The sequence below is a fragment of the Barbus barbus genome, assembly GCF_936440315.1.
Source record: "Barbus barbus genome assembly, chromosome: 45".
Lineage (NCBI taxonomy): Eukaryota > Metazoa > Chordata > Actinopteri > Cypriniformes > Cyprinidae > Barbus > Barbus barbus.
Window position 1 is genome coordinate 22,937,423 of NC_136723.1, and position 27,789 is coordinate 22,965,211.

Sequence of the window (27,789 nt, forward strand, 5' to 3'; positions counted from 1 at the left end):
CTGCCAGACCTGAGACTCGAACCAGCAACCTTTGGATTACGAGTCCGACTCTCTAACCATTAGGCCACGACTTCCCCATTGTGAGATAAGTCGCAATTACCTTTTTTATTAGCCTTCCACCCAAGCTCAAAATCATTTACACTTTTGCATGTACGAATCTGGCAGGTTCCCAACACACACACTTCTTTGTTTACATACATCCAGAATTGAATTGTCCTTTTTTGGTCAAATTATGCCTTTAACACTCAATAGCTCTGATGACCACAAACATATTTCAAGCTCATTTAATGAATGATTTGAGCAAACACCCAAGAGTCTTAACATATTCCAGATGCCATCAAATCATAATGACTCTAACACATGATTCAGTATGCAGTTTTAATTGTGGAACATTTTGTGCAACAGGAAAAAAACCGAACAGTCAACAGCAAACGATGGAAAAGCAGAGAAGAGCATATTTAAAATTTCATGCATCAAAGTAAGCAGTACATCCTGTGCTGCACTGGAAAATGTCAGAGGTCTAGCTTTGATAATCATGTGTAAACAGTCGGTGCTGGTTTGGGTTTGTGTTCTTTGCTTAAGATGATTTCCACAAGGCAATTCAACTCTACTCATCTTATTAGATATGTGCTATCATTCTCTGCTCGCATATGGCACAGGGAATGTTATCATGTAAATTAATGAACATGCCACAGACAGTGAAAGCCTGATGATATTTGAGCAAATTATAAAGCTTTTCAAGTGTCATTTAAATTAAGAGTCGTAAGACACATAGTGGAATGGAAACATGAGCTGCCCTGCAGGTCTGAATTTTTGCCATTCATTTAAATTAGCAGGAAACGAATCAAATAAAAAAATATTGCGTCAAGCATACAATTTTCCATATTTCTGTGACATTAAAAAAGTAAATGTTTTTACAAATCTAGGCATTATTAAAATATACTTTATAGTACGTTCACCATGTAATAAAACATATAAAATAGATCCTACAGTAATAAAAGTAGAAATATTTACTGAACATGTACACATCGGAGTCTGTACAGTGGAACGGCTGATCCATTGTAATAATAGTTCATATGGTCCAGGGTAAAGATCATAATTCATGACGCTTCACAGCAGCCGTTGGCTATATGTTGGCAGAAGATCGCAGGATGTTGAATCGTTTCAGAGTCATGCGGATGAACCCGAGGTCGTGGTTCACCTTTTCTAGGCGATTCTCCAGTGACACCTAAAACCATGAAGTTCAAAATGTTACGCATCTGTTTTTCCACTGATGTCTTTTGTTAGGCATAATCATTTTTTAAATAAAAAAAATAAAAATATAAAAGAAAATACTCAAATGAGACGTAGAGCCTTTCATTTGTAAAGTGTTACTGGATTAACACCAATAGGCATTATCATGGTTACGCAACACTTTGAGGATGAATTTTCCAGCAAAAAAAATAACTATATCATAATATACAGTGCCCTCCATAAGTATTGGAACAGTAAAGACAAAATTGCTCTGTTGGCTGTGGAAATTTGCAAATATGATTAAAAGATGAATATGAGGCAAAACTACAGAATGTCACATTTTATTATTAGTTGTTTCAACACATACATGTTTTACCAAATAAAAAGAACAGCACTTTTAGAGTTCATCCCACTCATTGATGTGAGCATAAGTATTGGGACAGTTGAATATAAGGCAGATATAAAAGATTAAAAGCTATTATTTAGTTGCAGATCACTTGCACACAATCACAGCAGTGAGTCTGTGACCCATAGACATCACAGACTCTTGGTCTCATCCTTTGAAAGACTTTTCCCAGCCTTTAATGCAGCCAATTCCAATTGTTGCTTGTTTTGGGGAGTTTCTGCCTTTATTCTCCTCTTCAGCTGGTGAAATTCATGTTCAATCAGATTTAAATCTGGAGATTGACTTGGGCAATCTAAGACTTTCCATTTCTTTGCCCTTATAAATTCCTTGACTGAACTAACAGGGTGTTTTGGGTCATTGTCCTGATGCAATATGAAGCACTTCCCAATGAATCTGGTGGCATTTTCTTGAATATTGGTAGGCAAGATGGTTTTGTACCCTTCCAAATTCATTCTGCTACTGTCATCATACATTAAGTCATCAGTAAAGTTGAGAGGGTCTGTTCCAGAGGCAGCCATGCATCCCCATGCCATGACACCACCTCCACCATGCTTTACAGATGAGGCTGTATGCTTGGGATCATTGCAGTTCCCTTTTTTTCTCCACATTTTTTCTTTCCCATCACTTAGATAAAGGTTCATCTTTGTCTCATCGGTCCATAAACACAGTTCTTCTGGCTCACCTTTGTGCTTTTTTGCAAACTCTAATCTTGCCTTTCTATTTCTGGTGCTGGTTTGTATCTTGCTGTGTAGCATCTGTAATTCTGTGTCAAAGTCTCCTGAGGACAGTAGATTGTCAGAGCATCACCCCAGCTTTCTGGAAGTTGTTGGTGATTTTACAGACACGTCTTTTAGGGTTCATTTTCACAGCTTTTATGATTTGTCTGTCATCAACTACTGTTGTTTTCTCAGCCGATCAGGTCGTTGTTGGTTGCTGGTGTCGCTGGTAGTTTCCAAACTCTTGATTTCTCCATGTCCTTTGTTTTTGCTAGAGCTCTAACTGACTTCCTCTTTTCTCTTTTAGCATCCAAATTGCTTGCTTTTCTCTAAAAGTCAGCTCCCTCATCTTCATCTTGGTTTGTGTGTGTCATCATCGAATGCAAGATTCAGAATACAGAAGTAATGGATATAACTGATACGACATATTCCCTGCATTTAATATCTGAAGAATTAATGCAACAGGACACAGCTGATCACTTAGAAAGACCTGTGAGGCAACTGCTCCAATACTTATGCTCCCATCAGATAGAGGGATGAAACTCTAAAAGTGCTGAACTTCTTAGCTGCTAAAACATCTATGTGTTGAATCACCCAATAATAAAATGTGACATTCTGTAGTTTTGTCTCATATTAATCTATTAATCATATTTGTAAATGTCTTGACTCCACAGCCAACAGAGCAATTTTGTCTTTACTGTTCCAATACTTTTGGAGGGCACTGTATACCATGGATTTTAGAAATGTCAGCTTAAACTGTAATATGCAGTATACTGAAATATAATTGCATTTAATACATAATTAAATTACAAATGTTATATTTTAACTATATATATATATATATATATATATATATATATATATATATATATATATATATATATATATATATATATATATATATACAGTGCTATGCATAAGTTTAGGCACCCATGCTAAAGTTGACTAAAAAGAGGAATAAAAAATAATCTTTTGGAAATTGAACTTAATGCCTTAATTAAAAAAATTGGGAAAAATCCAACCTTTAAGGACACCAATTTTCTTTGTGAATGAATAATGTATCGTAAATAAATAAATGTTCTTCCTTAAAATACAGGGTGCAATAGTTTGGGCACCCCTATGTTAAATTCCCATAGAGGCAGGCAGATTTTTATTTTTAAAGGCCAGTTACTTCATGGATCCAGGATACTATGCATCCTGATAAAGTTCCCTTGGCTTTTCGAATTAAAATAGTCCCACATCATCACATAGCCTTCACCATACCTAGAGATTGGCATGGTTTTATTTCAGTTAGCCTAATAGCTGGTTTGATTTGCATTGAGAGGTGATCTTATGGAAAGTACTCCATGCCAATCTCTAGGTATGGTGAAGGCTATGTGATGATGTGGGGCTATTTTAATTCGAAAAGCCAAGGGAACTTTATCAGGATGCATAGTATTGGATTTTTCCCAATTTTTTTTAATTAAGGCATTAAGTTCAATTTCCAAAAGATTATTTTTTATTCCTTTTTTTAGTCAACTTTAGCATGGGTGCCTAAACTTATGCATAGCACTGTATATAGTATAATTTTTTTTTTGCCCAGCCCTATTCTATATGCATGTGAATGGAAAGTGATTGTGTTCCCACCTCGTCTAACCTGGTCTGCAACGTGACCCGGGCCCCGGCTCCTGGAATCCGGCTCAGTGCTGCCTCAATCTGTGGAAAATAAATAAATATTGGGTGAAAGCGTCATAGCTTTTAGCAAATTGCTGGATGGAAACAGCTGAGATTAAACAACAGGGTTTTGAATTAGCACTCCTCAGCATGAATAGGAAAAGGGAAGCCTTTGCTAAAAATAGACGTGATTAACCAGCAGCACTATAAAGGCAGGTTATGTAATGTGTAGTGCTGAGGTCACAGCAGAAACACGCTCTGCCATCAATCATCAGTCAGTCTCAAACCAGCACGAGCCGTGAGCGAGTCACACGCTGTCCAAACACTCACGGGATGTTGTGGCATGCCTTCCATGAGCGTTCAGAGTTTCACAATGACTATAGCATGTTTATGGCCAGAATCGAAATAATGAATGAATACAAATGAACTAGAAATAAATCATGGGTTTTAGAAATTGCTAAAAATATAATTTACACACATACACATATAAATATTTTACCAATAATGTGTGTGTTTGTTAAATTTGAATGCATAAATTATATTTTTTAAATATGTAATTTTTATTTATTTATGTAATCCACAGTTGAAGATTATCATATTTCAATGTTTTTGTTCATTGACTTGCAAAGTTTTCCCATTTTAACAATTCATTTTCACAGGTTTCTCAACTGTGCATTTAAAAAATGTAACATGAACCAACAATGAATAATATATTTTTACAGCATTTGATCTTAGAATGCCATGATCGACCAATCAGAATCAAGTGTTTTAGAGAGCCATGTCATAACCGGAAATATCCCACAATCACCTGCTGCTTTTCCTGTGTGAGCTCATCAAAGAGGCGTTCTGCGTCAGCCAGCGACTGAATGCGAGGCTGACAGGAGAGTGTCGTCTCTTCACCGGCAGCTTCCTGTTCCTCCCAGCTGGGTCCGACCGCAAGCTCCTCAGACTCACTGCTCTCTGCAGGCTCAGACGAGCCCACGCTGGACTGAGGGTTCACTGAGGAGGAAGTTCACACAACACTTACGTTTCCTGAGGAAATACCAGTGCTAACAGGGTTAAAGGGTAGCAAATGGGTAGTTTGTTTTTTAGGTAAATTTACCTATATACACTACTGTTAAAAGTTTGGAGTCAGTACAATTTTTAAATGTTTTTCAAAGAAGTGTCTTATGTTCACAGAGGCTGTATTTAATTGATAAATAAATAAACACAGTAAAAACAGTAACATTGTGAAATATTATTACAATTTAAAATAACTGTTTTTATTTGAATATATTTTAAAATGTAATTTATTCCTGCGATGCAAAGATGAATTTTCAGCATCAATACTCCAGGCTTAAGTGTCACGTGATTGTTCAGAAATCATTCTAATATGCTGATTTGCTGCTCAAGAAACATTTCTAATTACAGGTATATCTCAAAAAATTTGAATATCATGAAAAAGGTCAATATTTTTTGTCACTCATTTCAGAAAGTGAAACCCATATATTATATAGATTCATTACACACAGAGTGACATATTTCAAGCCTTTATTTCTTAAAATTTTGATGATTATGGCTTACAATTAAAAATTAATTTAAAAAGTATATACAGAATTTTCCTAAATGACACAAGTCATATATAATAAAGAGATTTAATATTTTCAATGCTAAAACAGCATAACGTTTATAAAAGCAATACATAAAAAGCTATTATATAATATATAAAATCGTAACTAAAGTGTAAAATAAATAAATATAAATATATATATATATATATATATATATATATATATATATATATATATATATGCACATACACACACACACTCATTGGCCACTTTATTAGGTACACCTTGCTAGTACCGGGTTGGACCCCCTTTTGCCTTCAGAACTGCCTTAATTCTTCGTGGCATAGATTCAACTAGGTGTTGGAAACATTCCTCAGAGATTTTGGTCCATATTGACATGACAGCATCACGCAGTTGCTGCAGATTTGTCGGCTGCACATCCATGATGCAAATCTCCCGTTCCACCACATCCCAAAGATGCTCTATTGGATTGAGATCTGGTGACTGTGGAGGCCATTTGAGTAAAGTGAACTCATTGTCATGTTCAAGAAACCAGTCTGAGATGATTTGAGCTTTGTGACATGGTGCATTATCCTGCTGGAAGAAGCCATCAGAAGATGAGTACACTGTAGTCATAAAGGGATGGACATGGTCAGCAACAATACTCAGGTAGGCTGTGGCGTTTAAACGATGCTCAATTGGTACTAAGGGGCCCAAAGTGTGCCAAGAAAATATCCCCCACACCATTACACCACCACCACCAGCCTGAACCATTGAGACAAGGCAGGGTGGATCCATGCTTTCATGTTCTTTATGCCAAATTCTGACCCTACCATCTGAATTTCGCAGCAGAAATCGAGACTCATCAGACCAGGCAATGTTTTTCCAATCTTCTATTGCCTGATTTTGGTGAGCCTGTGTGAATTGTAGCCTCCGTTTCCTGTTCTTAGCTGACAGGACCGGCACCCGGTGTGGTCTTCTGCTGCTGTAGCCCATCTGCTTCAGGGTTCGACGTGTTGTGCGTTCAGATGGTATTCTGCATACCTTGGTTGTAACGAGTGGTTATTTGAGTTACTGTTGCCTTTCTATCATCTCTAACCAGTCTGCCCATTCTCCTCTGACCTCTGATATCAACAAGGCATTTTCATCCACACAACTGCCGCTCACTGGATATTTTCTTTTTTTCGGACCATTCTCTGTAAACCCCAGAGATGGTTGTGCGCGAAAATCCCAGTAGATCAGCAATTTTTGAAATACTCAGACCAGCCCGTCTGGCACCAACAACCATTCCACGTTTAAAGTCACTTAAATCCCCTTTCTTCCCCATTCTGATGCTCGGTTTGAACTTCAGCAAGTCGTCTTCACCACATCTAGATGCATAAATGCATTGCTGCCATGTAATTGGCTGATTAGCAATTTGTGTTACCAAGCAATTGAACAGGTGTACCTAATAAAGTGGCATATATATATGACACTGACAACTGTTTATGGTGCTTACTCATAAGGACTGTGACCGTGTGATAGTTAAACCTGACAAAAGCAATAATACCTTCCAGTCTGTCAGATGCTTTAAACTGTAACCTCTTCCTTGGACTCGGATGGGACAGTAAAGAAGAGCTGACGCCATTTCGATCAAAAACATCAAACCTAAAATACAAAGGCATATATAAGATATTATTTACTGACACCTGATCAGTGCAGATGGCATGTGAGTCATATAGCGGGACAGAAATGTTACCTGCTCTGCAGGTGCTCTTGGGATGGAAGAGGGTGACCCAACGCAGTGGAGAAGTTCTCAGTCGGGCAGCGCTTGGGACTGGACTTGGCTGAGAGAGGCATGAGTAATGTGTCTCTTTTTGCTAACATAAAAAACACATTCAATCAGTAAAGATGGACTTTTATTAGCTATTTTGAAAATACATCAAATGTTAATGCTTTGGGTCACACACTGGGTGTTGCGAGAGGAACGGCTCTCTGTGCTCTGGGGGGCAGAGATGATGACCTGTGGCCCTCTGGAGAGAGACTCCTCTGGGCCCTCAGCACAGCTCCGCTCCGCTCCTCCACCGCGTCCCTCACAGAACTCTCCACAAAAGCCACCGTAGGCCTCCTCCTAGTCAACCCTAAAACACACACCACACAATAAAAATGACAGTGATTGAAAAAGTGTTAGGAGTATTTAAATGACCTAGTGTAGCTTCTCTTACAGATAATTACAACTACAAATACTATAGATGAAATGTGGGCTATTTTAATATTTTTTTAAATGTAATTTATTCTTGTGATGGAATAGCTGATGAGAGTCCAAAAAGCTAATAAAAACCTCTCGATAATCTACAAGTAATCCACACCCCTCCTGTTCATCAATTAACGTCTTGTGAAGTGAAAAGCTTCTTGCCAAAATGACTCCATAAAAAACAATCTCCTGTTGTCCTCTCACATCAAAATCCACCCACATATTCGTTTAGAACGGTTTTAGACTGTTTTGGCTTGTAAACAGTGTTTGATGTGTGTATATTTATCTCCTGATGACTTTTTCACTGGAGAAAACAATATTATGGATATAGGACTCATATTTTAGCCAGAAGCAAAAAGCCAAAAATTAAAAAAAATTCAAGAAAACATTGAAATCATGGTTTCTTACAAATATGCAGCTTTTAACTTCACAAGACGTTAATTGATGGACTGGAGTGGTGTGGATTATTTTATTAGCTGTTTGGACTCTCATTCTGACGGCACCCATTCGTTTTGTGACATACTGGAGGAACCGCAGCCGTTCTTGGATAGCGCGCGGCCCTCAGTGGCTTTGGTGTCCTCCATCTGGATCAGGGCCTTCATCATGGGTGTCAGGGGAACATCCCTCTTCCTCAGCTCTTCAGAGTGACCCTGAGTCTGTTCTCTCTCTGCTGGAGACAGCCGTCTGATGACAGAGGGTAGTTTTCCTTCTCAAAATGAATGCACCACAGCACAGAATGATAAATAAATTAATATTGTGTAGAACTATGAATAAAGCAGTACCCTCTAGCTCCGGATGTCTGATCACCTCTGAGACCAGCGCCGTTCCTCATGCCCACATCAACTTCTCGCTGCCTTTTGTTCGGCGAAAGCAGAAGATCAGGGTGGTGGAACAAACTGGAAAGATTCAATTTGTGAGTTTCAGGTTGGAGTAAAAGCATTTCAGGGATTCGAATCGAAGAAAGAAACAGTTAAGCTGTACACTAGCATCTGTCCATGAATCAATAACTGCTAAATGAGTGTATAAAGTTCAAATTCATTGTTGTAAAACACTAAAAGCTGTGTTTTAGACCCGTGATGAGTATGTGGTGTGTGTTTTGTACCCTGCTCCAGATGGTTGTGAGTGGCTGTGGAGAGATTGACGTGTTTTAGCCAGATTTTCGTGCTGTAGCTGTCGGACTTGAGACTCTAGCTTAGAGATGACTCTACAAAACCATAGAGAAATTCATAAATAAAACGTTAGTACACAAAAAGAAATCATATTATATATAATTATAGCATTCATATTAATACCCATGTTACATATATTACACGTAAATATAATGAATGATCCTAACAAACAAAAATAAATTACATATTAAGAACATTTTATTTGTATTAGTAATTATAATTATGTACATTTCAAAACAAATATGACTTTATTTTATAATATGACTGGTAACACTTTACAGTAAGGTTTCATTTGTTAACATTAGTTACAAGGAACAATAGGTATACAGCACTTATTAATTTAATATTAAATATTATAATTAATATTAATATAATATTTAATTTAAAAGATGTTAAATTCAACATTTACTAATACATTATGAAAATCAAATGGTGTATCTGTTAACATAAATCAGTGCACTATGAATTAACATGAACATGAATATTTTTATTAACTAACATTAACAGGTTAATAAATGCAGTAAAATATATTTCATTGGTCTTTCATTGTTTCATTTCATGTATTAACAAATGTTATCAAATGAGATTATTGTAAAGTGTTACCATATGACTATTTTTAATTAATATATATGCTAAATAATAAATTTAACAATTACATTATAACATTTAACAATTAAATAATCAAATAGAATTGTTCAATTTAATTTAAATTGTTAAATATTACATTTAGAAAATTTTGCTATAATTATACATTTCAGTGTAATAAAATAGTTGATATAATGATACTAATTGCAGATTTGCATTGAAGAAATCGGACTACCTTTTCAGTTCTGATATTTGTTCACTTGCATCAAAGAGCTTATTTTCAGTGGAGACCAACTTGTCCTGTTAGGAAAGAAACAGCTGAATAGTTTGTGCACTTCTATGTACTATTTGTATCATGATGTCAGATAAAACAGCTCTCACCTTCGATCCCTCATGCTCCCTTCTCAGTGAATCATACTCGTGGAGGAGCTGCAAAAAAAAACAGTGCATCACCTTTACGGTCAAATATAACAGCATAAGGGAAGTTTAAAGGATTCTGCTCAGCTCACATCCTGTAGCATCTTGTGTTCTTTCTTCATGCGGGCCTCTTTCTCATCCACCTCCTTACAGGCGTTCTGCACGGCCTCCTCCATCTGATGCAGGCGGTTCTTCAGTTTGGTCACAGTGGCGTCTTTCTCACGGCTGCTGTGTTTGGTCTCTTCTAGCCGCTGCTGCAGGGCCTGGACTGTGGTGCTGGCCGCGTCGTATCGCTCTGGCCATGCAGCCTGGACAACAAACATATAAACTTCAGGTTGGCATGGTGTTTCAACCACATTTCAACCATGCTTCCAGTCATCTATGATCACTATTATGATTAGGGATGTAACGGTATGAAAATTTCTCATCACGATTATAGTGACCAAAATTATCCCAGTTATCAGTATTATCACGGGATTGTTCAAATGTGCTGGAGATGTTCAAAAAGTACCGAAACATAAATCACTTCAAGTTTCATATTTAAAAATCAACAAACAACATTACTTTTTGTTTGCATAATCACTAAAACAATAACATTACCAATGATGTTGGGATTTTAAATGACAACTTGACTGACAACAGTTTAATAACATGTTTAAATAAATAATGTAAATGTTCAAATAAAGCTTTGAAAAAGATTCATAAAAATGTAAACCTCACATTTCAGCCTTTAAATAAAGAAAAGGATTAAGTCAAAATGATAATTGATTAATAAATGATTATATGAATTTTATCTGCTCCAAAAATAACTCTAGATAACTTATCTGAATTGTTTAAATGTGTAGAATCCACATAAATTACAAAAAAACCTGTTTCAGTGACACAACCCCTTTAAAGTGCTTGCATATAATTTATACAATTTTGCTGACTACAAGCACAATTGCCACGTCAACATACGATTCTCTCGTACACAAGCCACTCATGTATTTCCTGTTTTAGATGGAGGCGGTGACTCATACCAGCTGTCTCTCCAAGAGGTGGTTTTTGATCTCCAGCTCTCGGATGCGTGTGCTCGCCTCCGTTAACGCTCGTTCCAGGTGCTGACATCTGCCAAACGATGATCAAAGACACAATCAGTCAGAGTTCATCGGACTCCGCCGATGACAGAGTGTTTATCGTGCGTTAAACACCAGACACCAGATGTCACTGTGCTGATGTGAGCGCAGATACAAACAACAGGCTGAAGACAGAGCCAAATATATATCAATATAGCACATTAGATCTACTGGCTATTAGTAAGTTGTAGGGGTGTAACTATACACTTACGATTTGGTTCGATACGTGATGATACGGTCAAAATGTTAAAATGGAGTTAAAACATTTTTTATTACTTAGACATAGTTAACAAAAAGTATCATTCATTAACCAGAATATAAATATTCTTGACTGAATGTTAAAAACGTCACAATAATCCACAAGTAATCCAGTCCATCAATTAACATTGTGAAGCCAAAAGTTGCATGTTTGTAAGAAACAAATTTATCATTAAGACAATATTTAGACTAAAGTAAGGGTCCTCATCCATAATATTGCTTTCTCCAGAGGCATCTTGTTTGAATCAAGTGAGAAATATACACAGATAAACCACTGTTTACAAGCGGAAACAGTCCAAAACACTTCTAAACAAATATGTGGGTGGATTTTGATGTGAGAGGAAAACTTTTTCACTGGAGGAAGCAATATTATGGATTATGAACTCGTATTTGACCAGAAGAGAAGAGTTCAAATGTCTTCTTGATGGACTTGTTTCCTACAAACACAACTTTTTACTTAACAAGAAGTTAACTGATGGATGGAGTGATGTGGATTGCAAGTGGATTTTTGTCATGTTTTTATCAGCTGTTTGGACTCTCATTTTGACGGCACCCATTCACTGCAGAGGACCCATTGGTCAGCAAGTGATATAATGCTACATTTCTCCAAATCTGTTCTCAAGAAGAAAGAAACTCACTTACATTTTGGATCGATTTATTGAGACAATATATTTTTTTCTTATTAAATTTAATTATGCAATCTGACACACTGCTGGAAAAGTATGAATTCATCCTATGTATTGTTTCTCACCTCTCAAGCAAGATTTGGTTGCTTTTCTCCATGTCAAGAGGCAAATTCACCAGATCTAGTTTCTCCTTCAGGGCACTGATCTCAGCCTCATAGTACGCTCTGAGATCAGCTATGTGACGGGAATGTTTCTCTCTCAGGTTTTGTCTCAATCTAGAAAGATTAGACAAACCATAAGTTAGTGTGGCAGCACTAGAACGTCAGATGTGTGGATATACCAAATAACATTGGATAGGTTCAGTAAAGCACTAAAATATGATCAATCAGCATCTTCAGCTACACTACAGTTCAAAAGGTTCAGGTCGGTAAGATTCTTCAAATCACCAAGGCTGCATTTATTTGATCAAAAGTACAGTGAAAACAGTAATATTGTGAAATACTGTCATAATTTAAAATAACTGTTCTTTATTTTAATAGATTTTAAAGTGTAATTTATTCTTGCGATCAAAGCTGAATTTTCATCATCATTACTCCAGTCTTCAGTGTCACATGATCCATCAGAAATCATTCTAAAATATTGATTTGCTGCTAAAGAAACATTTCTGATTATTAGTAATGCTGAAAACAGTTGTGCTCCTTTATATTTTTGTGGAAACAGTGATGCATTTCTTTTCAGGATTCTTTGACGAACAGAAAGTTCGGAAAGAACAGCGTTTATTTGAAATAGAAAACTTGGAACATAAATGTTTTTACTGACATTTTTGATCAGTTTAATGCATCCTTGAAGAATAATTTCTTGCATTAATTTCTTTAAAAAATATTCTTTTGAATGGTAGCGTTAGAAAATGTTTGCCTAAGGACAGTGAGGAAGTTAAAAGGCAACGACTAAATGCCTTGTAAATGCAATTTTGCATTAATTATTTTAAAGAATTTTTAATAGTCATAGTCCACTTTTTCCAACTTTTTCCCATCTTTTTTCACTTCCAAAAATATCTGATGTAACCTTCCCATAAAGGCCATATGGGAAAATAATAATGATCAACAGGTTTTGATCGTTATGCATTTTTTTTAATGCATCACAAACTTTGTAAGTTCAAAAGAACAGCATTAAATTGAAATAGAATCATGTGTAACATTATAAATGTCTCTTTTTGATCAGTTTAATGCATCTTTGCTGAAGAGAGAGAAGGGAAAAAATAATGACCAGTTATTGATTGTTATGCATTTTTTGTGACCAAGCTTTTCAAAATAATTTTTGACTTTACTGTGCTGTAAATGTCATTTCATGTTAACTTTAGTAGGATTTTCACGACTCTTACAGCGAGAGAACAACCGGGTCCTCCAGCGAGGTCTTCCGCTCCAGTTTCCCACTGCACGTCTCTGGGCTGTTTCTCTTGGGCTTGTACATCTCCAGAGCAGACGGTCCTCTGGGCTGTACGGTGACCGTGGCAGTGTGGCTGCCCTCATCCTCACTGTTGGCCTGGTTTGCTCTCATTGCCGCCGGGGAGGGAGACGTCCGGTCGGGCGCCTGCTGTGCAGACAGACTGCTGGCGTTGGACATGCAGTCGGTGTCGCTGTGGCTGCGCAGGGCCATGGAGTCGGGACTGATAGGACAGGCCCGGACTTGCGCAGATGGACTGCTGAGGTGGGACGGCGACGTGAAGCCTGACGTGCGATCCGAGTGCTTCACATGCACCATGGAGTTCAGAGTCAACACCTGGGTGAGGGAGCAACAGGTGAGACGTTCTGTTCCTTAATTAATTCTTGTGTTAATTGGCTCTGCTCTGACCTGAGGAGATGAGGTGGATGAGTTGATTAAGGAGTCCCATTCGTGGCCTTTGGGATCTGCTCTCTTGCTTTGGTAGATCTCCCGAAGAGACAGACGGTTCTCATCTGGAGTCTGTGTGCCACAGAACAACTACCTGTTCATCAGTTTGTATTTAACCCTATAAAGCCTGCTGTATCATATTTGCTATGCAAATTTAAGGCCTTTAAATGATTAACATGAACGAAACTTCTCTGACAAGCCTGTTGCACACAATCTACAACATGACTTCTGTCATCTGATTGATAGTTTATAATCTTAAGCAAGTAAAATGCTTTTTAGTATGATTGTAAAAACATCAGGTTGTGGTTCATACATCATTTAAAAAAAAAAAAAAAAATCATGTTCAAATATGAGTATCAAATATGATCCATAAGGCTTTTGAGAAAGGTTACATTTGTTCATCCTATTTGTTCATTATATGTTTTGAAACTACAGAGCTTTGATCATAAAACTAGGCATTTAAATCTCACTCAGACATATTATTGGAGAATTTCATAATCAGAATTTCAAAATCTTACTTTTTGCCCATATAAATGTCAGCATAATCACCTTCAGTATGAGATCCATATTCTCACTACATCATACTATACTGTAACTTAAAACCAGTAAAACTAACCAAAACTTGTAGTTCTACATGAAATGCAAAGTGACAGTGAACGAATAAAAATTAAATACAAATGTTTTATTCATGTGATTTATACTATTCTGTCACATTACTCTACTACTCACTGGAAAACATAGCTAGTAACTGGAAAAGCTATTGCTTTGATGCAGTTAAGATAATAAAATTGCTACTTTTTAGTTAGTTTCTCCTAGAGACTAAGTGAATAAAATTTTACCTGCACGAGGACAAAGGAAGCACTTTCAAAGTTGTCAGGTAGAGGGCGGTATAACTCACTCTCATCCAATTTCCAGTAAGACAGGCCTAGAAAATCAAAGGGAATATGAATATGTGCATAGCAATTTCCCAATAATCAGAAATTACTTAAATCTAAAGCCCTAATTCAAAACCTCTTCAAATGTAACATTACAATCACCATTGCATCTCTCCTGTGTGCTGCTGAACAGACAGAGGAGCTTGATTCTTAGTGAAATGTGTTACCTGAGGCTTCAGACACCAGACTGTCACTTCTGTTTAGAGGCAATGGATTCATGGAGGCTGTGCTGCATCCACGCTGAGGAAAAAGCCAGAAAACAAAAGATTATTATACTCAGAAAGCAATTTTAAATGCACACAGAGGCTTCTAGGAATATTCACAGTAATAAGATAAACAGTGATGCTTCATATTGTCACTGAAACAGCAAATGATGCACAATTCAAACGGTTTATCCGAGATGCATGACAGAAATTGACCAATTATAAATCTGATATTTTCTGCATTTAAATTTAGAAACTGGCATGATACAAATATTGTCAATTATATTTTACAGTAGAAAAGAAGGAATGACATTTGAAAGAGTTTACTGCTTGAATTGGTAAAAAAAAATGCTTTGTTATTATATATAAAGATCCTTGCTGTTCATGAAAAAAAAAAATCATTCAATATTAGTATGTGCTCACATCAGGTAAGTGATCTGTGCGCTCCTTAGGAGATCCTGCTCCTGCTGTGCCCCTGTCCCGCTGCTCCTCATGTGACGTCCGGTTTGGTGTCGTTCGGCTCTTTCTCCGTCTGTGTTTTTGCCTTTGGGCCCAGGAGGTCAGGGGTTGACTACACAACATACAACAACACAAAACATCTGGATCTCTAAATGTGATAAAACAATTCAACAGAGTTCATTACAACCATTGTTATTTCAGTGCTTTTATACTACTACTACTTTAATTTGAGTTTACTTTTAGTAATATTGCTATGTGCTTTGTCATTTTTTATTAGTTTTTGTTTTTTACAAATATTTCTAAATGGTTGTGATTATTATTATTATTAATTTAATTATTGTTATAATATACATTACAATTACCACAGTTAATTCTATTTCAGTTTTAGTTTAATTTCAGTTAGTAATTCAACGTAAACGTATTTCAGTTAGCTGCCAAATAAAAAATAGTTTTAAGTAATATTTTAAATGAGCTTTTACTTTTAGATTTTAAAATTTTAGAATATGAATATGAACTTTAAACACATTTGATTGAATTTCTCATGATCTTAAAGTTTTACGTTTTTATCTAAATTCTCATATAAATCTTTGAAATTAGTTTTAGACAAATATAAATTTCATTTTTGGTCACATTCATTTGTGCTATTTCAGTTTTGATGACTACAATCATCCCTAACCATCTGTAACTCTACCTTATTACTCTCTGTTTATCAGTCGGCACATCAAGTGAAACTGTCTCAGTCGTCTGGCGCTTGTCATTGGCTCTGCTCAGTGGGTTTTGGCCCAGAGGGCTTGTGTCAGGTATAGGTGATGGTGTGAGACTCCCGTCCTGCTGGTTCGGGGACCACAGTACCTCGTCCCTCCTCTCTGTGGAACTGGGCCGCCCTGTTTCTAACCCATGCTCCCAGGTGGAAAGAGTCCCATACCCACTGCTCAGCACAGTAACCATCCCCTCCTCCGAGCTCTCCTGAGGATGAATGGTGAGCTGGGGGGGCCACAGAGGTCCTGGAGCCGACGACGTGAAGGTGCTCTCCACCGGGTCCTCTAGAGGCTTGGGGTTCTTACTGGGCTCCAGACAGTGAGTCTGTGTGCTGATTTGGCGGTTCTGTAACTGCACTAATGCCTTAATTTCATCCTGTATGAGCTGGAAGAAAACATGCAAGACCATTAAGACAGAACGAAACAAATTTATTAAGTTAGTTTGGATATTAATAATTTCTCCCAGATTAAGGCCAGAAACACACTGTACAAAAGAACACAAATGCAAAGGTCAATATCAATATATTGAAAGCACAGTTACAGTGCCTTGCGAAATACCCCTTCATTTTTTTTCACGTTTTGTTGCTGTCTTATGTTAACTGCTTTAAATTAGTTGTTTTTTTCTACATCAGTCTACACTCCATACACCATATTGACAAAGCAAAAACAGAATTGTCACAACTTTGTAAATTAATTACAAATAAAAAACTGAAATAAGTACATTGCATAAGTATTCCTACCCTTAACTAAATATTTAGCTGAAGTCTTTTTTGTTTGAAGCGACAAGCTTTGCTCGTCAGCATTTGGCAATTATCTGCTATTCTTCTCCTCACCTCTTCACCTCTCAAGCTCTGTCAGGTTGGATGGGGGCAGACACACATTTTCAGGTTTCTCCAGAAATATTTGATTGGGTTCAAGCTCAGGCTGTGGCTGGACCACTCAAGGACATTCACAGTGTTGTCTATAAGCCACTCTTGCTGTGTGCTTAGGGTCACTGTCCTGTTGGAAGGTAAACCTTTTGCCCGTCTGAGGTTCTGAATGCTCCGGACTGGGTTTTCATTAAGGCTATCTCAATATTTTGGTGCATTGAATATGAGTCCCTCAGTCCCTGCCGCTGAAAAACAGCTCCACAGCATGAGGCTGCTACCAGCACACTTTACTTTTGGGATGGTACTCTGCAGGTGATGAGCAGAGCCTACTTTCCTTCAAATATGATGCTTGGAATTGAGGTTCATCAGACCAGATAATACTATTTCACTGAAAAGAGGATTGAGTCTTGCCACACCGCCATAAAGCCCACATCGATGGAGTGTTGCAGTGATGTTTGTCCTTCTCTAGGTTTCTCCCATCTCCACATATGATCATGGAGCTCAACTACAGTGGTTATCAGCTTCTTCGTCACCACTCTAACCAAAGCCCTTCTCCATCAATTGCTCAGTTTGGCCAGGAGGCCAGCTCTAAGAAGAATCCTGGTTGTTTCAAACTTCTTCCATTAAGGGTAACAGAGACTACATGCTTCTGTGAGCCTTCAATGAAGCAGAATGTTTTTCTGAACTCTTCCCCAGATGTGTAGCTTGATGCAAACCTGTTTCTGAGCTCTACAGACTGTTCTTTTGACCCCAGAACTTGGTTTTTGCTCTGATATGCATTATCAGCTGTTGGACCTTTTATTAAGACATGTGTGCCTTTCCAAATCATACCCTTTCAGTTGAAGTCTAGTAACACCTACAAGCAACATGAATGCTCCTGAGCTAAATTACAACTGTCCCAGATTGAGTACTTAAGCAATGGAATCATTTAAGTTTTTTATTTTTAATAAATTTGCAAAGATGTTAAAAACCTTTTTTTTTTTTGCTTTACCATAATAGTGTATGGAGTGTAGATTGATGTGGAAAAAAGTCATTTAAAATAGTTTAACATAAGGTAGCAACATAATACGTGAAAAAAAAATGAAGGGGTATGAATACTTTCGCAAGGCACTGTAACATGTCTTGCATCACTGTAGCAGTAGTCGTTACTGAATTGACAGAGTTGTGTCTATGTGTACAAACCTGATGTGTTACACAGTTAGTTTGCTCAATGTTAACTAACCTGCTTAGCAAAATTCTGTATAAAAAAAATTAAAAAAGATTTCTGAATACAGAAATGCATAATATTGTAATTTTACAGTTCTACTGTCAAAAACATTTATCATTAATATTATATTATTTTTCTTAAGTAATAATTTTTTATTTTATTGTGAAATAGTATTGTTAATATTTATTTTGTTATACATAACTAGCAATTTCATGAGTACATTATTATTTTTATTAATTATCATAATGAAAATAATAATATTTTAAATTCAAATCAAGCACACACATTATGATTAAACACAGCAGACCTCAAATAATTTTTAAACAGCATTTTACGTCGCAACTGCAATGCTTATCAGAGACAGATGACAGACAGATAGACTTGACTGGTTCGTTTGAGAAACATACCTGTATTTGGCACTGGTACTGCTCCTGCTGAGCAAGGATTTGCTCTTGATATTGCTTTTCCACCAACTGAAAGAGATGAAGCCACCGGCCCTGTTTGAATGAGAGAAAAATACTTTCAATATTTCAGTATGTAACAAAAAAATACAGATTCTCTGGATGCAATGACTTGAAGGAAATGCTAAGACAGACAAATTGGTGTGTTTAGGTTGGATGGGCTAGTAGTTTCACAGCTAGTAAACTTTACAGATGTGAATGTCATATGCCCAATCTCAACATTTAACATTTTTAAAGTCTGATGAACATATATATTTTATATGTTTTAGTTTATATAACCTATTCTTACTATGTGTTTCCAGATCAATACTATCACTACCACTCGCAAACCACATATCACACACTATAGACAGCGCAATCCTATCAACCTGCGCACTTTGTCTATGTCTGCTAATACATTACTTTCTTTTTCTATTGGTCTCTGGAATTGTCAGTCTGCTGTCAACAAAGCTGATTTCATTACTTCCATTACTAGTCATTCAAGTTTAAACCTCATGGCCCTGACAGAGACCTGGATCAAACCAGAAGACAATGTTACACCTGCAGCACTCTCCAATAATTTCTCCTTTTTCCCACACCCCCCGTTTGACTGGAAGAGGTGGAGGTACCGGTCTGCTCATCTCTAATAATTGGAAATTTACTCCTTTACCATCTCTGAGTATCAACAGCTCTTTTGAATCACATTCGGTTACTATTACCTACCCTCTAAAAATCCATTTTGTAGTTGTTCATCGTCCTCCAGGATTACTAGGTAACTTTGTGGAAGAATTAGATTTATTGCTCTCAACCTTTCCTGAGGATGGTACTCCCTTTGTCTTATTTGGAGACTTCAACATCCACCTAGATAAACCTCAGGCTGCAGACTTCCACATTCTGCTTGCCTCTTTTGATCTCAAGAGAGTGCTAACTACGGCTACTCACAAATCAGGCAACCAACTGGACCTTATTTACACACGACACTGCTCCACTGATCATGTGCTGGTTACTCCACTGCACACCTCAGATCACTTCCTCCTCACTCTTAACCTCAACATGAATCCTGACACATCACATACCCCTCCACATGTCACTTTTCGACGTAACTTGCGTTCACTCTCCCCCTAAACAGTTATACTCTCTTGATGCTAACAGTGCTACTGATACTTTCTGTTCCACTCTGACGTCTTGTTTAGATACCTTCTGCCCCTTATCGTCCAAGCCAGCCAGTACCACCCCTTCTGCCCCTTGGCTATCTGATGTTCACCAAAAACATCGTTCTAAACTCAGGGCTGCGGAAAGGGTATGGCGCAAATCACAAAATCCTACTGACCTTAATTTATATCGATCACTCCTCTCTGACTTCTCTGCTAATGTTTCCACTGCTAAAAAGACATACTATCATGACAAAATTAACAATTCGCCTAACTCTCGCATGGTCTTTAAAACATTTTCCTCCCTCCTTTGTCCTCCCCCTCCTTCATCATCTCTAACAGATGACGACTTTGCCACATTCTTCATTAATAAAATTACAAACCTCACTGCATAATTTTCCACACCACAATCTATCAAACATATCTAACCAGCAAACATACACTCGTTCACATCCTTCTCTCCACTCTCTGAGGCAGAAGTCTCTAAACACATCCTTTCCAGTCATCCTACTACCTGTCCGCTTGATCCTATTCCATCTCATCTCCTTCAAGCCATTTCTCCTGCAGTTGTACCTGCACTCACTCACATCATTAATACATCCCTTCACACTGGAATTTTTCCCTCAGCATTTAAACAGGCTCGTATAACTCCACTTCTTAAGAAACCCACTCTTAACCCAACTCTTTTAGGGAACAATAGACCGGTTTCCCTTCTTCCTTTCATTGCAAAAACACTTGAACGAGTTGTGTTCAACCAAGTCTCTGTCGTTCTCACACAAAACAACCTCCTAGACAGTAACCAATCTGGCTTCAGAAGTGGACATTCGACCAAAACTGCCTTGCTTTCTGTTGTTTAAGCCCTAAGACTTGCAAGAGCGGCTTCCAAATCTTCATTAGTTATCTTGCTGGATCTGTCTGCTGCTTTTGATACGGTCAACCATCAGATCCTCTTGTCAACCCAATTGAGAAAGGGCATTTCAGGAACCGCACTCCAGTGGTTTGAGTCTTACCTCTCTGATAGGTCCTTCAAAGTATCTTGGAGAGGTGAGGTATTCAAGTCGCAACATCTAGCTACTGGGGTGCCTCAGGGCTCAGTTCTTGGACCACTTCTCTTTTCTGTCTACATGGCATCACTAGGTTCTGTCATTCAGAAACATGGCTTTTCATATCACTGCTATGCTGATGACACTCAACTCTACCTCTCATTCCATCCTGATGATCCGACGATAGCTGCTCGCATCTCAGCGTGTCTAACAGACATTTCTTGCTGGATGATGGACCATCACCTTCAACTCAACCTAGCTAAGACAGAACTGCTTGTAGTTTCAGCTAACCCATCGCTTCATCACAATATCACCTCCAGTTAGGCTCATCTACCATTACTCCTTTAAAAACAGCCAGAAACCTTGGAGTTGTGATTGATGATAAGCTGAATTTCTCAGACCACATTGCTAAAACTGCTCGGTCCTGCAGATTTGCACTATACAATATTAAGAAGATCAGGCCCTTTCTCTCGGAACATGCAACACAACTCCTTGTTCAGGCTCTTGTTCTGTCCAGACTTGACTATTGCAATGCTCTCTTGGCAGGTCTTCCATCCAATTCTATTAAACCTCTACAATTAATCCAAAATGCCGCTGCAAGATTAATCTTTAATGAGCCAAAAAGAACGCACGTCACACCTCTGTTCATCAATTTGCACTGGCTACCAATAGCTGCTCGCATTAAATTCAAGGCATTAATGTTTGCCTACAGAACCACCACTGGCTCTGCAGCCCTTTACCTAAATTCATTACTTCAGACTTATGTGCCCTCTAGAAGCTTGCGTTCTTCAAGTGAACGACGCATTATTGTACCATGCCAAAGACACACAAAAACACTTTCACTGACTTTTTCATTAACTGTTCCCATCTGGTGGAATGACCTGCCCAACTCGATCCCAGCAGCTGAATCCTTACCCATCTTCAAGAAACGGCTAAAAACTCATCTGTTCCATCTTTACTTGACCCTCTAACTCTAGCACTCTCTATTCTAATTTTATTTTATCTATGTCTTTTTATTTAAAAAAATAAAATAAAAAAATAATAATTCTGTACTGCGTTAGGCTAACCAAGACTTGTAATAGCACGTTGTTGCTCTTTTGTTGGTTTTGATTGCGTCTTACGTCCTCATTTGTAAGTAGCTTTGGATAAAACCGTCTGCTAACTGACTAACTAACTAAATAAATAAATAAATAAATAAATAACTAAATATATATATATAGGATAAATCTGTCATGATAAGTTATTATAGCAACTATTTAAATATTTATTTTAATTTCATGCCAACTTTAAAATCCTCAAGACACTTCTAAATGATCTCATTTGTGATGTCAGGGATCAGCTGCATTGTGGGATGTTCTCCACAGCTCAGAGCGTGGCTGCTGCTGCCTCGACTCCTATGGGAGATCCCAGACGATGGCCCAGAAACCTGGGCTGTGATGACATGAGGGAACAGACAGCATGGTCTCGGGCATCTGTGCACCTCACAGTTCTTCCAGATCTCAGGGTCGGTCTCGCCGCTGCTCTGGATCTCCTGGACCAGGGCTCGGAGTGTCTCTATGGAGCTGGGGTTGATGAAGGGCAAACTTCTCCCTGAGCCGAACTCCTCCTCGGTGCGAAGACACAGATTCCTAAAGCATGTGACACGGGAACAAAGAGCGATTTTAAGTCACATCTTTGTAAGGACAAAAACATCCCGATTTATTTTTGGTTCGTTTTTAGGCTAAATAAAAACTTTAATTTAGGTTTTAGTGAAAAATTTATTTTGGTGCATCACTATCAGGATCTAAAATATGCATTCGTAAAATAGATAGGGTGAATTTTCATTTCATGTCCACTTCAGGCTCAAGACACTTCTAAATGATCTCATTTGTGATGTCAGTAATCAGCTGCATTGTGGGATGTTCATCACACCTCTGAGCATGTAGATAAAAATAAAACAGCAGAGATTTCTGAATAAAATTTTCATTTTTGAGTGAACTATCCCTTTAAAATCAAGCCAAATGCACAACGTATGTTTCAAGCCTCAGAATTGTTGTTGTGGACTTAAAGCAGCTTATTTACAGCCTCTTTGTGAAGACAGAAACAATGCACTAAAGACATCACATGATAAAACAGACCTTATTTTGTTCGAAATGTTGCATGCTGGTGTGGTGGAGGGTCTGTTTTCCCCTTCTGTGGCCTGAAGGAAGCCCTCGGGGTGGGATGCGGAGCGCTCCTCTTCGGGGAGACCCGATACGGTGTCCTCAGAGGAGACAACGGACGCCTCGCTCTCCTTCCCACCATTGGCACTGATCTGGTCGTGGCTCAAGGCCACAGAGCTGGACACGTCCTCAGAGATGCTGTCATCTGTGGACATGCTTAAACAGCCGTGGACAGAGACCGTGTGCGAGAGCTGTTTAAAATAATGAAGAAAAGCAGAGGACAAAACAGTGTAACGGGATCTATATCAAACCAACAAATATTTCATAAAAGTAAACACTTATCCAAAGCAACTAGGGCTCAAACCAGCATCATTCAAATTACCAACCCAGATGTTTAACCAATAAGCAACCTATCCAAAAAAATAAAATCAATATTTATTTACCAATGTATATATTTGAGCTCATATTAAATGAATAAATTGAAGAAAATAAAAAAATTATTAAAAAATAAACTATGTTTAAAATACTACAAATTGTAACTATTCATTCTCATACATTCAAATATATTTGAACCTAAAGTCAGGATGTTGAGAAAATATCCATGTTATCCTTTGTGAAAATAAAATATACTTCTGCATATTCTTTTTTTTTTGTGTGTGTGTGGATGTTTTTACTCCATGGAATGCATTAACAACTCTGAAAAACTATCAAAAAAATATTTTTTCTTAAATTCTGAATAATTTGGTATGTGTTTGACAGATGTTTGATTCATGTTTTATTTTTTTTTCTGCATATTCTTAAAGGCAGGGTATGTAATTTCTCAAAAACGTTTTAGAAAACTGAGTCGGGACCGAGTACCAAAACAAACTTGTAGCAGTAAGGGGCGTGTCTACTCGTGATGTGGAGGAGAGAGCGTTCAGTGAACAGCCGAGCAACAGAAAGATAGAGATGGCGGATAAAAAACAAAAGAGGAAAGAGTCTGTGGACCGATAAGGCAAGAAGTAGGACCCGTGTAAATATAGGATCAGCTTTCCAGCACTAGAGAGAACTCAAGGAGTGGAAGGCCTGATATCGGACACCGAGGTTGCTTTGTTTCTTCCCGATAGGTGAATAACACCGTATCTACACAGGACGCGCCACGCCGCAACAGCTAAAACCTGCCTATACTGGACAAGTGTATTTCAGGCGAGAATGTAATTGTTTAAAACTCAAATCTGCGGTTTATTTATAAAAACAGTGCCTATTTGAAAATGTGCTTCGCTGACATCAGAGCCAATGGCAAACGTTATTTGCCACTGGCTCTGATGTCTCTGTTGTGGATAAACATAAGATATAATTTGTTTTGGGTAAATCTAACAGGTAATCTCTGGTCTTTATTCTATTAATATGTTAAAATGAAAATGAAAACAGGCAATGTTTGATATATTTCGTTTCATTATAATGTATGTATGTTCCCTGAACTACATTTCTGAGGCTATTAATATGTTTAAATGAAAACAAAAAGAGGCAATGTTTGATATATTTTGTCTGTAAATACAGTGATGAAGATTGCAGCAGCCAAGGTGAGCTGACTGACGTTATCAAGCACGCTGCTCTTTGTAGAATTACCGGACTTGCATCGTTCCATCCGCGGGAGTTCACACAACGAGTCTAACTTATGAAGTCCGAACTACTGAGGATGCAAGGCCGAAATTTGCGTACTTGGTATTAAGAAACGCGCGCAGACCTAACGTTACGTCACCAGACTACAAACCCGATTCCAAAAAAGTTGGGACACTGTACAAATTACGAATAAAAAAGGAATGCAATAATTTACAAATCTCATAAACGTATATTTTTTTCACAATAGAATATAGATAACATATCAAATGTTGAAAGTGAGACATTTTGAAATGTCATGCCAAATATTGGCTCATTTTGGATTTCATGAGAGCTACACATTCCAAAAAAGTTGGGACAGGTAGCAATAAGAGGCCGGAAAAGTTAAATGTACATATAAGGAATAGCTGGAGGACCAATTTGCAACTTATTAGGTCAATTGGCAACATGATTGGGTATAAAAAGAGCCTCTCAGAGTGACAGTGTCTCTCAGAAGTCAAGATGGCAAGAGGATCACCAATTCCCCCAATGCTGCGGCGAAAAATAGTGGAGCAATATCAGAAAGGAGTTTCTCAGAGAAAAATTGCAAAGAGTTTGAAGTTATCATCATCTACAGTGCATAATATCATCCAAAGATTCAGAGAATCTGGAACAATCTTTGTGCGTAAGGGTCAAGGCCGGAAAACCATACTGGATGCCCGTGATCTTCGGGCCCTTAGACGGCACTGCATCACATACAGGAATGCTACTGTAATGGAAATCACAACATGGGCTCAGGAATACTTCCAGAAAACATTGTCGGTGAACACAATCCACCGTGCCATTCGCCGTTGCTGGCTAAAACTCTATAGGTTAAAAAAGAAGCCATATCTAAACATGATCCAGAAGCGCAGGCGTTTTCTCTGGGCCAAGGCTTATTTAAAATGGACTGTGGCAAAGTGGAAAACTGTTCTGTGGTCAGACGAATAAAAATTTGAAGTTCTTTTTTGGAAAATTGGGACGTCATGTCATCCGGACTAAAGAGGACAAGGACAACCCAAGTTGTTATCAGCGCTCAGTTCAGAAGCCTGCATCTCTGATGGTATGGGGTTGCATGAGTGAGTGTGGCATGGGCAGCTTACACATCTGGAAAGGCACCATCAATGCTGAAAGGTATATCCAAGTTCTAGAACAACATATGCTCCCATCCAGACGTTGTCTCTTTCAGGGAAGACCTTGCATTTTCCAACATGACAATGCCAGACCACATACTGCATCAATTACAACATCATGGCTGCGTAGAAGGAGGATCCGGGTACTGAAATGGCCAGCCTGCAGTCCAGATCTTTCACCCATAGAAAACATTTGGCGCATCATAAAGAGGAAGATGCGACAAAGAAGACCCAAGACAGTTGAGCAACTAGAAGCCTGTATTAGACAAGAATGGGACAGCATTCCTATTCCTAAACTTGAGCAACTTGTCTCCTCAGTCCCCAGACGTTTGCAGACTGTTATAAAAAGAAGAGGGGATGCCACACAGTGGTAAACATTAACTTTTTTGAGATGTGTTGATGCCATGAAATTTAACAAACCTATTTTTCCCTTAAAATGATAAATTTTCTCAGTTCAAACATTTGATATGTCATCTATGTTGTATTCTGAATAAAATATTGAAATTTGAAACTTCCAACTTTTTATTCACAATTTGTACAGTGTCCCAACTTTTTTGGAATCGGGTTTGTATTTGCCTAATCTTCTCGGTACTTTAGACCGCCATGGAGACGCAACAGGTCTGGGGGGGTGAAGTTCATGGGACATATTGTTGCAAGTAATTTCGGTGGAAAAGCGGTTTATGTTTCACAGAACTAATCGTTGCCTGGGTTGCATAGACTACATATGTGTGGGGCGGATCTATCAAAATAGGGGCGAGACCCTTTTGGGGTAGGGGCGTGTTTGTTTTGGTGGTTTCAAATATCAACAATGGCTTCCAGAAATACCTACCCTACCTTTAAAAAAAGAGAGCTTACAGAAATAATGTACTTTCTTAAAATACTTAAGTGAAATTTGTTACATGAAAATGTGTTATAGTTTAAATTTATCTTAAATGCAATTAGTTTATTTTAGAAAACTTTTTGACATAGGACTTAAGTACATCTTTATGCCCTGGTTTCACAGACAGAGCTTAAGTGTGTTCAGAAACAATCATGAGTGCCTCTCTTTAAATGCACTTAAGGGGCCTTTTATTTTTATTTCATTAATATTATATTATCTGCAAGTACAGTTTTTAGAAAGATTTTGAAATGCACATTCACTACAATTAAGCACACTTCTTTTCACAAGGGTTTTGCTTACTATTTATTTCACATTCATACAATCACACTCAAAATGCTGGATTTTAACCAGGAGTTTAAGCTACATTACAATGATGTTATAAAGGCTAATTATCAAAACTTCAACCAAGAAAAGAAAATTAAAGCATTGTATCCTTTTTGTAAATGACCAGCTAAGGCATAAACAAAGACCCAGCTGTCAGGATTCATGGGCACATCTGGTAAACTCATTGTTTACATGCAGTCGGACAACAACAGATATATTCACACAACAAATGTCATGCATTGCTATGAACTTGGATGGAGATCAACAGCAAGTTATAAGAGCCGATAAAAGCCAGAAGCACACATTTAATCGTCAGATCAGTATACAGCACAAGGCTAATCTGGCATGCTACTAACCCAGCCGGTGGTGTGTTTTATCGCGTAGTTATGCTAATAGATGTCAAGAAGGCTCATAGATGAGGACATGCAGCAAAACACAGACTCGCTATGGCGCTTCCTGCTCGCGCGCGCGCGCGCGCGCACACACACACACACACACACACACACACACACAGCACGCATCACCTCTGCACACAAGCGCTGACACATTTACCATGACAATAACCCCCAAGTGCCATGTCACTTACTTGTTACTTTTTATCATCACTTGTTCTCCCATTATGACATTTCCTCACGCGCCGCGCGCACTCTCTCTTTCTCCTCATCTGTCACTGCTTCTCGCTCAACCCTCTAACGTTCCAACGACGACACACTGCGCCGCGAAACGCCATTGGTTGAATGAGTTCGAAAGGCGTCACTTGATTGGCCAGCACAAATAT

General features: G+C 38.0%; 1 protein-coding gene across 1 annotated transcript; it reads right to left on the bottom strand.

Annotated features, from left to right (window-relative positions):
* Positions 1-68: 68 nt before the first annotated feature.
* Positions 69-27,719, bottom strand: mphosph9 (M-phase phosphoprotein 9). Its single transcript, XM_079408130.1, has 24 exons — positions 27,598-27,719; positions 23,034-23,308; positions 22,397-22,544; positions 18,690-18,779; positions 16,140-16,591; positions 15,413-15,560; positions 14,954-15,026; positions 14,691-14,776; positions 13,813-13,923; positions 13,343-13,740; positions 12,087-12,236; positions 10,982-11,069; positions 10,055-10,270; positions 9,927-9,974; positions 9,781-9,845; positions 8,894-8,995; positions 8,574-8,687; positions 8,315-8,475; positions 7,508-7,678; positions 7,297-7,417; positions 7,108-7,205; positions 4,817-5,007; positions 3,982-4,050; positions 69-1,228 (listed from the first exon to the last, which is right to left on the bottom strand). Exons 2-24 carry the CDS (start codon positions 23,270-23,272, stop codon positions 1,127-1,129), a joined length of 3,441 nt encoding a protein of 1,146 aa, XP_079264256.1. The 5' UTR covers positions 23,273-23,308; positions 27,598-27,719; the 3' UTR covers positions 69-1,126.
* Positions 27,720-27,789: the final 70 nt, after the last annotated feature.